Source organism: Falco cherrug, chromosome 6 (assembly GCF_023634085.1).
Source record: "Falco cherrug isolate bFalChe1 chromosome 6, bFalChe1.pri, whole genome shotgun sequence".
NCBI lineage: Eukaryota > Metazoa > Chordata > Aves > Falconiformes > Falconidae > Falco > Falco cherrug.
In genome coordinates, this window is record NC_073702.1 from 11513572 (window position 1) to 11527108 (window position 13537).

Here is a 13537-nt window from a genome sequence, read left to right on the forward strand (position 1 = left end):
TCTGTGAAATGACGGTAGCAGGGTATAGCCCTCAAATAATCTGAATCAATGAGGGGGTTAATTGCTGCATGCTGAGTCTGGTCCTCTAAGGAGGGGCGTAAGTGCCTCTGAAAGCTTGGAATTCAAGGTGACTATTTGTGTCTGACTTCAATGCAGCCTTTTCTTGTCCCTCTGCCACCACAGAATTCAGTCTGGGATTTCGTAGATACTCTGTGGCTTAAGTTAGAACAACTTTTGCAAATAAATCAATGAGGCTAAGCATTGATTTCCCCTAGAATGCCACACAATCTGACCTTTTCAAAATCTGCATGTGGGTTACTCTGGCAGTAAACCCAACCATGACTAAGAAGCACATTATGCCTTTCCCACATACTGTTTTACATATTATACAAAAAATACTATCATTAAAATGGCAAAGGTAACAGGTAAGGGGGAACACTGCTTTTCAGTAACTTTGTGCACTGAAGCACATTAAAAATTTAAACGTAGTCATGTCACTCACTGGGGAAAGAAGAAAAGACAGAAATATACAATATAGTTTTCAGGTTTTTGATTACAATTTGTTGTTTTTCCTGCTGACATCAAGAAAAGATTCCTATTTTCTCAGTTGCACTACTTATCTGACCTGTGAGTCATACGTTTTCATAGCATATAAAATATTTTAAGCACCACTTCATATAATGATTATTTCTTAGCAGGGCTTTTCCTTAAAAAACAGCAGTCAGCAGGTAGTGGAGAAGCAAATTCTAAAATAAAGATCTTCCTGCTGCTAGAGCTCTCAGTGAGAAGGATCTGGATCTGGATCTGGACCTGGATCTGGATCTGGATCTGGATCTGGATCTGGATCTGGATCTGGATCTAACATGAGCATCAGTCAGGTGTCAGAGCGGAGGTCTGAGTTTGCTGGGACTTAACCATTCCTCGTGCATGTTTCCCCTCCTCGTTGCCTGCTGGCAGATGGGTACAATCCTCTGCTTAGTCCAAACTCCCTGCCCATGCAGTGCTAATTCACACACAGCTCTGCAGAGAGGCAGAGGTCGTTTCCCGGAGAATCAAAGGGCTGAAAACATGCATTCTCAGACCTATGTACTGCCACAGGACAGAAGGGTCTCTCGCAGGACCACATCCCCACTGCCACCCAGGACCACATCCCCACTGCCACCCCGAAAGGCTCAATGGTGTTTGCAGACTGCTGGAGCCAGAGTAACCATCAGTGAGGACGCCAGCATCTGGAGCCAGATGCTTCACAACCATGTCAATAAGGTCAGGTTAGAAAGCTTTAAGCCAAACCTAGACCTCAGCTTTTGAAGAAAAGTGAAACAAAATAAACTACAGTGATGTGACTGAGGGCAAAACCTTCTCTCGTGACTTTAGCCAATATGAATTTCACGTGTGTTTGGATTATAGGATGAAAATGTGTATTTTATCAGAGATCTGCCTTGATGCTCTAAAGCAGCAATCTGCAGGAAAAATATTTCCATATATTTGTAAATGTAAAATTGTAAAACAAGTAAGACCTTACTAGGTCTGGCGTTTCCAAGCTCCCAGTTTTGTACACTGGTACCACAGAAACACAGTCTTTAGGGAAGACATGTAAAAAATGATTAACCCTTAGATGAACAAATTTCAAATACACAAACTAGTCCTACCAATAGCAAATGACCTTGACCTTTCCTCAAAATATAAACAAAATTTATTAAAAATGTTTCTCAACGATTTAAAGCATTTTGGAAAGGGCTTTTGCACAGTTCACCTGTGCATGTACTACTGAGTCCAGACGAAGTCTTGTCAGCAGAAAGTCTGAGGTGAGAAAGTTTCATTTCTGCATCCCTCTGATGAGGAAAGATGGCAGAAGCTGTTTAAAGTCTTGCACTTATACCAGGAAAACGAATGGGTGCTCTAGGTTATGTCAGCATTAATGATCTCACAGGCATCATTTCGCTATCCAGACACTGTCAGAGCTCATGGTGTTTATTCTACTGCATCAGAAGGAAAAGAACAGCAGTTTTATACTGTCTGGCAATAGCTCTGCCATAGGCTTTGTTGGGACAGATTTCTTAAGCTGCCCAAGTAACTCTCATACAGTACAGGAGTCCAGCTCACTCTAGGGCATTTTTAAGCAACTCCCCCCTGCACATTATGCCATAAAAAAAAAAAAAATATCAAAATTTCAGACCTAGTTTTTCATTGTTCATTTAAAGCCTAGTTTATTGAAACACGTAGGCATTCATATAATCCTCCTTCTTTCAGAAAAAACAGTCAGGTATCTACTCAGATCCCACAGTTTTCAAAAAAGTAAAAACCATTGATGTGATAGTTAAACACGAGCTCAACCCAATCAGGGCTTTTAAACCTGTAAAAATAACACTGCTGAACCAGAATGGGAATATTTATCCTTGGGGTTTGTGTTCAAGGTACAGAGGAAGGAGAAACAACATAATTCTAAGGGGTGCTGATTATACTCTTCCCTTCACTGCAAAGCTGGCAAGATTTTTTTTCCCCCTCTTTCTTTCCTGGCACTTGTTCCTCTTCCTGCACTGCAGCTTGCAGCCCTCTGGGTTGGATCAAAGCAGCTCTTTGTGGGACCATTAGAAACTGTATTACTGAAAGGATCTGGGTTAAAAAATAAAATGCTTTCTTCTCTTGAAGGTTTAGTGGTCTGGTTTGCAGCATAAACACATAAACAGCTGTTCTGCAGGATGGGGTGAAATCAGCTATGGATGTACAAATGAATAGCTGGAGGAGGGAGCTTCTCAGACCAGTTTTCTGCCAGTGAAAACAATTCACTGAACAGCACACTAAATTAAAATCCACAGTAGGTGACATTCAGAGCACTCTATAATACTCATTAAAGAGTCCATATTATTTTTCTGTACTTACTGTGCCCCACCAGAGAGCATCTGCATATGTGGAGAATTGGTTATTTGCATCTTTTTCCACGAGATAAACCAGGAAAGATGAGAAGATGAGTACTAAAAATCCTATGTACCAGGCTGTGATTAATTCCTAGATAAAAGAAATAAGAGCAACATCTATTTGAAAACTGAAGAGAATGGCATTTCAAGGAAGACATAATGAAAGAATCTATATACATTTTTGGCAGTTGAACAGTTAAAAATCAAATGCTTCCATACCGATGCAAATTTCCTCTGAAAGTGGACTGAATCCACTCATATGGTTTGATGCTTCACCAATATATATCAAATCACAACTGCATATCAAGGACAACATTTTCAACATATTCTAAAAACTTAGCATTTACACATGGCCTGATGCATCTGTGCCAATGCTCCTTACAATTTATGTTACTTCAGAAAATTCTGCTCAAAACTGATAACTGTTTGTTTCTTTGGCCTCTTGCTGAATCGCATCAAGTGAAGATAATGACCAGACAAAATCAGCATCTAGTATTACATACCTTGCTATGTGCATAAACTACTGAACCTAATAATTTCCAAGTGCCTCCTCTTCGGTCCATGCGCACCATACGAAGTATCTGTAGGAAACGAAGACTTCTCAGTGCTGATGTTGCAAAAATGTTACCCTGAGTTTTTGCAGAAACAACTGCTATTGAAGCGATGAGAACAATGATGTCTGAAAGAAATACATTACAGAAAACATTAATGTCCAAGTACCAATAAATAACACACACATGTACATGAGCTGAATGAGGGGACACGAGAGACTCCTGTGGTGGGTGGGAATCCAAAGCACTAAGATTCCTGTTTGAGGTAGGGTGTGAGGACAGGGCTGATGTCAAAACCTGCCTCAGGAGCCTCCAGGGTGAAAACTGAGTGTGGCAATTTTGAAAACATATGGATAAGAGGAGCAGTGTTGAAGGAACCTCATGAAGGACCTTTGAAGCCTGATGTAGCAAACTGTACAAATCAGTAGACCAATTAGAACTTTTTTCTCTTTATATCTTTTCCCATAGCAATTCTCCTATGAAAAGGCAAAAAAGGAAACAAAGCTAAGAAAAAAAAATACGAGCAGCCCCAGTGGTGAGAGTCCAGTGGAACCAGACGTACAATCACACGTACTAATTTCCTATGAGAACACTGTGTGTTTGAGGCATGTAGTTTCTGGACACAACTCCCCTGATGTACCATTTCCTGGAAAGGAAGAAATACAGTGCCGGGTACTCAGAAACATTCTTTTAGCTGGCAGCGTGGAAAGTTTGCTGAAGCCCAGCAAGTGTTAGGATTTATTTCTTCAGGTCACAGATTCGAACTGTGAGAGCGAATTTGTTCTGCATGAACTAATCAGCCAACTGCCCTTAGAGCCAGAACAGCATTTAAAGGGAGATGAGGAGAAGCAGCACAGTGATGGCACATGGATGCTGTGACAAGGCATAATGTTCTTTTACGATGACCGGGGCAGGCCGGTGTGCACAGACTGGAAAAGCACAGAACAAGCTCTGTGTCACTTCATCATCTCATAATTAATTTCCTGACCTTCTTTAAAAGCTTAAAGAGCCCCTGTAAGAAATATCTGCTTTAAATCTTAGGATTTTGTAGTGCTTGAATGTTTCTGTGCAAGGATGATCTAAACTCATGTTTGTCAGTGAAGAACTGAAAGCAAGTTCTTGTTGACATGAGTTTTGCTTCTTTTGTGTTGGGTATAAACATCACCTTGTCCCAAGAATAGTTCCTACAAGTCAAGAATGACCCAGTAAGTGAAAAGGCCCCTCACAGGTGAGCGGTAAGAGAGTGCCTGTACCTACAAGCAGGAGACTGTTTCCTGAGCCTGCTCCGGTGCAGTAGGAAATAGACTTGGTTCATTCTGCTCAGCCACCAAAGTAAGCCGAGGTTCAAACACCCTTGCCTACAAACATCCTGGGTTTGTCTGAACTCACTGATGGGTGGCTTTGTCCTCTTGCGACAGTACTAAGGGTACAGAGAACCTGTGGTTTAAGGAGTGTCCTGTTAAATTGTGGAAATCCTTGTCACAAGATGCTAAAAGTTTACATAGGTTCAAAGCCAGCAGGATGATCTCACGGGAGAAGATTTAGTTCCAGGCTAATACCAGGAGCCCACTTTTGGCTCAGGATGTCTCCAAGGAGCAGGTTGTTGGAGGCTGAGAGACTCTTACGGAGAAATATTGCTGTATGCTTGTCCCGCTTGTGCAACCTTCCCTGACCATTCGCCGTTGGCTAGTGTCACTGTTGGACATAGTGTAGAGGCCAGGCTGACGTTATGCTCTGACATTTTAAAATGCCTTTGGCTACCTACCACATAGGATCATAGGTGGCTACTACATAACCGGTGACCAAAACTGCTGGATTTGCTTCTAGATGTAAATCCAACAAGTTCAGAGATCTAGAAGAGCCAGGAATAGATAAAATAGCCTGGGGTGTTTCTGCACTGTACAAGTCCCAAGAGTACAGCAACCAGATTGCAGGAGGTCTGGGCGAGAATTCAAAAACAGGATAACCGACCAGGAAAAGTTAAAGACATCACACATTCTAATGGAGATCAGAAAAATAGATGGGGTGGGATTCAGCCTTGTGTGAAGACATTTAAATTTAGGTGTCTACATGTGAAGCAGTTGTCTAAACTCCCTGTGCAGCGAAAGGAAATCACGTCAGCTGAGAGAGGTGCAGCTAATCCTCGGGAAGGCTCCGGCTGGCTGCTCTGCTGACTCACACTCTGGGCTTGGTACAAACAAGGCTTGATTCAGCTGCTCAAATTTATTTGCCCAGTGCCATTTGAGATGCCTTAAGGTATCTGAGACATCCCCTAGGTCCAGCAGCTATGCTCTCAGACCTGGGAAGGCTGTACCCTTCAGGAGAAGCCACTGGACAGCAGGGAATATCACGTAACAGGGCACACCTCTATGTCCTGTGCTGAACTAAGCCCTAGATCTCAACCGACTATACTGCAAGCATGGACACGTAGCGCACACATACCCACCTACAAGCAAACTTCTATATTTAGGTGTGTTTATCTGGATCTGAGGTTCACATAGAGTGTGCTGGAAAGCCTTGAGCAATATGGACTGTGTTGAAGAGTGTCCCTGGTAGCTAACATGACGGCAAGGTTAGCTTGGCTTGTCCCACGCTACTCCGAGCAGAGCAGCAACGTTAACAGTCACTTTTAATTAGTGGTGACCAGCTAGCAGCAAATTAGATATTGTTAGAAAAGCAGTGTGCATTCCCGCAAATATTTCTTAGAACTTTAAAGAGTAAGGTCACCCAAATAATATGAATTATGCACTTGGTCCAGAAATTATTAAAGTGCTTACTGTGGGTTTTGGTTACCCTCAACCACTCTCAGTAGGATAGTTTTTTACAAAAGCCAGTGATTCCCCCCTGCCCTTATTCCTGCCCATTCCAGGAGCTTTGACAGCTTTCCTTATAAAACGGAGTTTCCTGGAGGTTCCCCATTGAAAAAAATTCAGATTGAGTTTTGCCAGCAGTGTCTGCCCTGTGCTGCTGGGAGCCCCCTGCCCCACTGAGGATCTCTTGTCCCCTCTGACTGTGACAGACAAAGAAGCCAAGAGCAGCATAGCTCTCTTTTCCCTGTTTTAAAGTATTGGTGCAAGGGAGTTACCTACTTGTGTATACCCTTCTAGATGGAGGGTAGGGATCTGGAGAGGCAAAGGGAGGAGACGCTGAGGAAACGGCGGAGCAGAAAACACGCTGGCACAAGGTTAGAAAACAGTTGGAGGGGAAAGAGCCTTCCCAGGCTGCTTTCAGACTTTGCTCTCTCATCTTCTTTACCTCTTCACAATACACTCTGCTCCCAAATCCTGCCCCCCTGCCCCAGCTCCTCAGGCTGGGAATAGGGAAGGAAAGAGTGTGCCCATTGCCTAGGTCAGCCCTCCCAGCTGCGTTCCCCTTGGAAGCAGAGAAGGCAGGCAGGCACATTATTTCAGCGTAGTTTAACTTGCCAGGAACAGGTGTAAGATAAATCAAAATAAACCCTTCTTGGAATGAAATCAGAGTCCAAAGAGAAGTTTGCAACAGTTGAAAGTCACTTCTGAGTATGTTAGACTTGCTTGGTGTTCTTATCTAAGCATACCCTGGAAAAATGAAAAGCTAAGTGCTTTATGAATCTCTGCCACATTTTTATCCAACAAACCTCAGGTGCCATTTGCCCTCTTTTAAGCAGGAGAGCAAAATATTCTTCTGAACTTCCCTTCATATTCCACTTGAATTTAACTAAAAACCTCCATAGTATTTCTGTATTTTAAAAAGGCTTTAGCAAACTTCTATTAATATTTAGTGGCAAACCTGGGAAATTAGGAAGAAGTAAATAGCAACGATTCAATTAATTTAATAGAGACTCAAGTTTCACTCTGTAACTTGCTTTAAAGCACTAGGAAAGTTTGGGATGTGAGAGTAAGTAAAAGATAGTATAATTCCAAACTTCTCTATGATGACTTATTAGAAGACAGAAGTTTCTGATGTACATTTACTTCTTTGATTTTTTTCCAAGCTAGTATCTTGTGTATGTTTTTCCAAAACTTTAAGCATCTCTTCAGCTGTGATGCTGATTTTATTCACGCTTTAGAAATATCTCTCATATTTTTATCCTTGCAGATAGCATCCTCCGTCCTTAACTCCAGTCTGCGATTTCAGATTTTCTCAGCAGCTTTTACAATCTGAACACTTCATTTCAAACACAGATTTCTTTCATTTCAGACATTTCATCTAGTACCCCTCAAGAAATCCCTGTTGCATGAAAATTTTGTTAACAGTGCCTTAGCAAAATTTTTTTAATTGACAGCCACAATGTTAACAATTGCCCTCCCGCCCCCCTTCCCAAAAAATAAAAAAAGATGAACGCAGAAGCCAGGTGTGTAATAATTACACTTGTATATTGTTCAGTCTCACTAAAATAGTGACATATCAGTAAGGACAAGTAACTGAAGCCAAATAATGCAAAACCTGAAACTCGAATAGCTCATGTGAGATGTGCCACCCTGAGCTCCTCACTTCACAGAGGAAGGCCAGTGATGGGCTGCCCTACCCTGCTCGAGCTTGGTTAGAAGCTCTGGGTTGCTTGGGTTAGTGATGGAGGTGTGGTTAGCATTGCTAAGCTATAAGCACTTCTAATGACATCTCTGTGACTCAGACATTAGTAACAATAAAAAAGGAGGCATCACAAGTCATCATAATGGATTGTTTTACTTTTGATGACTTTTTCAATTAACCTTCCTACTATGAACTTTTTGGATGTTGTGAGATTTCACAGTATTCAAAGTTATCATGCTAATGAACCCAGTTAAGACAGGTAAAAGGGTGAACATAGAAGCTCTACTTGATACTGCAAAATGTCTGAAAGGCTTGATGTGCCATCAGGATAATCTCTAAAATTACAGAGAGACTCTCGGGATGATACTAGGAAATTTAATTAATGACAGTCTTTCACCTGCTTAAAGCTCATGTACATGTTCTAACTAATACACAAACCTGCATTATCTTTCTCTCTTTCATATTCTTCCAAGTCTTAGTGTATAAGAAGATGTTAATGAGAGCTTTTCCTGTTGCTTGCATTTAATGCTGATGTGTTGGAGCATCCTTTCCCTCTAAATAAAAACATCACTTTGAGCCAATACAGGTGAAAAGAATCTTGTGATATTTTTATTCTGATTTTATCTGAAGAGAAAATGAACAATATTCATGCATTTTAGGACCACCACTATATCACCAAAATAGTGTTTGCTATAAATTCAATGAAAATGTTTCAAGTTTACACAACCTTGTTAAGAATACTCAGGAAACTGCAATGGCTGTCAATTCCTGTGTCTGCTCTGGGTACAGAACAGTATAGAAACGCAATGAGCTAGGACAAGTGTAGGACATATCTGCCCCCAAAACTGCAGGAAAAAGCTGAAAATCTCAAGAGTGTGGTTTATCTCACCTGCAGCTGTATTAACTCACAAAGGAAATTAACTGGCAACCATATGACCAAATTTATGATACCCTTAGGCTGTCCATCTAAGGTCTAATTTTGGGCTAGCATTATCATCTATGACCCAGAAAAAAGACACAGCTTGTAGTGGTCATTTTTTGTGAATAGTTCTCAGGACAGTTCATTATCCTGGATTTCATGTTACTCTTGAAACAAACAGCACGCTGGCTCCGTGGTGTTATAGAGGCACTGGGCTCCGCAACTGACTACGAGCACCGTGAGTACTTTGACATGGGTTCTGTCTGCTTACCACGGCACATGTTGTGCTTGCGTATTGCAGCACAGCGAGCGATTATTCTTGTTCGCTGAGGAGTTTAAATAAATTTTAACCCAGATTTACAACAACTACATACAAATAATTAACAACTTTCTATTCTGAGTCTCTAAGAGGTGAGAGTGGTGGAAGGAAGGGAATGACCACCATTTTAGTTTTTCTAATACCTCTTTGTATATCAGTCCTTCCAGTGGCTTCATCGTGTTTATTGCTATTCTCGGAACTTTCTTCAATTCGCCTACAATAATCTCCACAGCTAGCTGGCTGGGACTGGAGGGTATCATCTAATCAACATAGAAATGTACTTCGAATTTTAATCAGACGCTACAGCACAAAGTTAAAAGAACACACATGCTGGAGCACTGAGCATGCCACAGCATAGAAACATGACAACAAAAATACATTCAATGGGCTCTATCCTAAACCGGTATAAACTCGCAACTTAAAGCAGTTTAAGGTATAGCCTGATGACTGATACTTGACTTAGGCCATACATCTGTACATGAAAATAAGGTTGCCCTTTTTCAGATTCCTGAAAGAAAAGGTCTGTTTATACAAACTCATCTATAGGAAACAGCAGGCTTTTTGCACAGCCTAGTAACGTATTTGGCATTGATGTATTTTATGCTCCTGTAGGCTAGCTGAAGAAAAAAAAGCAAAAAAAAAGCAAAAAAAAAGCTAAAGACATTCATAGAATTTAAGGGTTCTGAATACCCTAATAGAGGGGTATTCAGAGAGGGAAATAATTGTATCATTATTCCTTGAGCACTTGTTGAGAAAGGTCATAGAACAGAAAAGGTCACTTCATCATAAATGGCTGCAAAAATGCTTTTAGCTTCAAACAAGATATTAACCTTCCTTCTACCGGTTCAAGAGGGCAAAGAATAAAAATCATGGTTAGAATATGCTGCAACAGTTAATTTGAAAAGAGGCAAATTGTAATGTTTTTACCAGGTGGCAGTTCCTTTGCCCTGTGGCTAGTCCTCTTACTATGAAATCAGGGGGATATTTTACATAGTTATGGCAGAAAAATTTGGTCTAATATGGGCTGAACTTCCAGTGACCTTGCATAAGTATTTACCCCAGAAAACAAGAATTTTTGACATTTTTATCTTTAAAAGGTCCAGAATTTTAACTTGATTTTTTTTTTAAAGGATTAAACCTGTAATTACATCTCTGAACATAGAGATGGTCAATAGTACCATATTTAGAAAGTTGATGGTTGTTGTATTTTGCAAATTATCCCATTGGACGAAGAACTATTTATTGATAAAGTACAACTCAGTATGTGCAAGTCAAAATCTGAAAACTGGATTTTTAGTCTACTCTGGAGACATATGGTCTTTTGAGGTCACCTGAATTCACCCTCTGAAATATGACGCACTCAAGCATTATTCTCCACCTATTAAAAAAAAAGGTTTAATGTCATCCATTGAATTATATCACCTGAACATCTCTAGCATAATTTGGAATAGGCAGGAAGCTGAGTTCTGCTCCTCCCACAAAAAGCTGAGCAGATTTACAGCAATAAGGCCTCAATTTTACAGAGAAAAAAAGCCTAAACCCCACCACCAACAACAAAAAAACCCCAAGAAATATGAGATAATCTGAGTTTTGCATATACTAAAAATAATGGTGCTCAGGATCTTGAGTCCTGGCAAAATTTGCCTTCAGCTATGTCTGAATATAGTTTTCCTTTGTGGTCAGGGATCAGATCTCTCTGCTCAGATGCCAGACAGGTTATGATTAATCGTCACCTACTAGTAAAAGTAATTGGCAGGATATCTTCAGGAAATTCTTGGGATGGATGTCGCTGTTTGATTTTTGCAGATGTTGTTGTCACTCCAGCCAAAAGGTCTTTGTGTTTTCAAATATATAACACACTCTGGATGGAAACCATCTTAATTGACATTACAGGCAAAACAAGCTGGTGATTTCGCTTCCTTTTGTAATCTTTTTTCAAGATGCAAAACAACGTGGTATTTTTAGAAGTAGGAAAGTGAAATAGTTTTGTGTATCAAGATAATTCACAGAGATAAACACAGATGAGTGTGAAAATTGACTTTTATTGCTGTTGAAAAACAGGAAGATAGGGATGTGTGGCCGTGGCACACAGAAGAGAAAGAAATCATAAAAGAACGTGTAATAGTGTCTAGGCAGTGAGGTGGAATTAAAAAAAAATAATTGAGTGGTTACTACTTCTACTCTATTGATTTTTTTTTCCTTCTAACACTGACTTCAGTTCTAAGGAGTCCACTAAAACTGATCTGTACATAAAAACTTGCATTTTTCTTACTCATTAACTGAGCAATACTTCAGTGAAGACATCAAATAAGATGAACCATCTTGAACCCTTCTCTCCATCTATAGCTTTCATTTGCAATGTATTGGAATCATCTGAGTAAGCAAAATATTTTAATGTGAAATGAAAGTGACCTCTTGGAAATACACACATCTTCCTAGGATACATGTTAATTTTATACAGCCAAAGTGGGTCTATTTAGAAAAGCAGCTCACCAACATTAAAGCTATCTTTTCTGGCAAACAGAAAATGGTAGGAATTGAAATAGAGCTAAATTAAAATCTAAAATATGCATATAAAATAATATACAGTATTATTTACATGATATATAAAACCTATATAATACACAATAATGAAATATAATATAAAATATATGTGTATTTATATTGTGAAAGCACTACTGTGTGGTGTTTAGTTGCCAGCTGGCATTAAACCGCCAAACAATACAATATAAAATAGGTTATGTTTCATGTATTTTCAGCGCCATGGAAAATAAACCCTGCATTAAATGGGAAGCATGCTTTAGGAGATCAATTCAAAGGTTTTATAACTGTGAACACTGCGAAGATTAGCTACAGCACAGTGTCCCGATGCTGAAACTCCAGATTTGATGACAGCCCCCCAGGTCTGGTGCTGGGGGCGAGGTGCGTTCTGCCAAGCAGCTGTGTGCAAAGGGGGCTGTACCCCACGGCACATCACTGGCCAGCCTGGCTAGAGTACATGGAGCCCCAGATCAGGCTCAAGCTGTGTGGGACCTCACCCTGGCACCGGGAGGCACAGGGTACCTCAGGTACCCGGCAGCCGCTCGGATGAGGCTGGCACTAACTGATGGATGCAATACGGCGGCAGCGCGGCTCGCTCCTCCCCGGCACACTGAACAGAATGAATAACCGCATAAATCCCTGCCGCCAGCCGCCAGCACGCGCGCACACACACACATAGACAGCGCAAAGCGAAGTGGTTCAGGGGAACATAAACTGAACTTGGCACCTAAAACTGAATTCATGCACCCTTCTGCCTGTTTGTTTTTAAGCTGGTCCCATGCTTAGTGTATTTCTTCAGCCTATCCTAACCAAAAATGGTTAGTTTGAGATTTCTTGCGTCAACCACAGAAAGGAGCAGCATAATCTTTCTGCTTCAAGAAGGAGAACTATCCCATGTTTCCTCTGTCTAGGAATACTCCAAGCAGCACCAGTAAATCCCATTCTTCACAGGCACCTTAGTATGCCTTCTCTACACCTTGAGTACAGCTCTTTACCATACAGTGCAACTGTATGTTGCCCCCAAACAAAACGAAACAAACCCAGAAACCAGTCAAAGACACTTGTTAGTAAAGCTAATCAAACACAAATTTGGACTCAATAGGTCAAACAATTTTTGAAACAGAAAACAAGGAATATTTTCAAAAAGTCAAGATCGGACATTTTTTAGATGTGAAAACTAAATATTCCCTCATGAAATTCCAGAATAAGGAAGTTTGGTCAGATTTTTGTTTTTGTCATTTTTTAATCAAGATTTATAATAAGATCCTAATTCCTTCCCCAAGAACAGATCAACTGATGTTACTCATTACTGTGCCAATGTACTAAAAATACATATACACTGTTCCTGCATAGAAGTAGCATACTTGCAGACCATGATGACAAATATATCAAAATAATGTCATTTTAGCTTTTGTTGTAGATAGCCAGAATATTTCTCTGTGGGCTGAGAATGACAATAGCTCAAAAAATACTGGATTTTAAATTGTAGTTATGGTTACCATTTTTTATTCAGTTTGGATAAGAATAACAACATTAATGGGAACATTTCACCTGTCTTTGTACTGTTAGGAGTTAAAGTTCATGGCCCTGTTGAGTACACACTCTTTCCACAGGCTGAGTAAGTCCTCAGCAAACATCTTTATATTATTAAAAGCTGGCTCAATAAATCCTAAAAAACTCAGGGCCTCCTGCAAGCTAAGATTAAGTTCAGCTGAAAGGCTTTCATGGACTTATACTTTATTACCCTTTGCCAATAATTGATCTTTAACAGTATTAATAT

The 13537-nt window shown here is 40.3% G+C and overlaps 1 protein-coding gene across 3 annotated transcripts in view; it reads right to left on the minus strand.

The window, feature by feature from the left end:
• The window catches only part of KCNQ5 (potassium voltage-gated channel subfamily Q member 5), a 303880-nt gene that overhangs the window by 51127 nt on the left and 239216 nt on the right, over window positions 1-13537 (minus strand). For all 3 annotated transcript variants that reach the window (XM_055713884.1, XM_055713883.1, XM_055713882.1), the window contains exons 4-5: window positions 3419-3594; window positions 2881-3006 (exon numbers count right to left, since the gene is read on the minus strand). In XM_055713884.1, the coding sequence (XP_055569859.1) occupies window positions 2881-3006; window positions 3419-3594 (302 nt within the window). The remainder of the gene's footprint in view (window positions 1-2880; window positions 3007-3418; window positions 3595-13537) is intronic.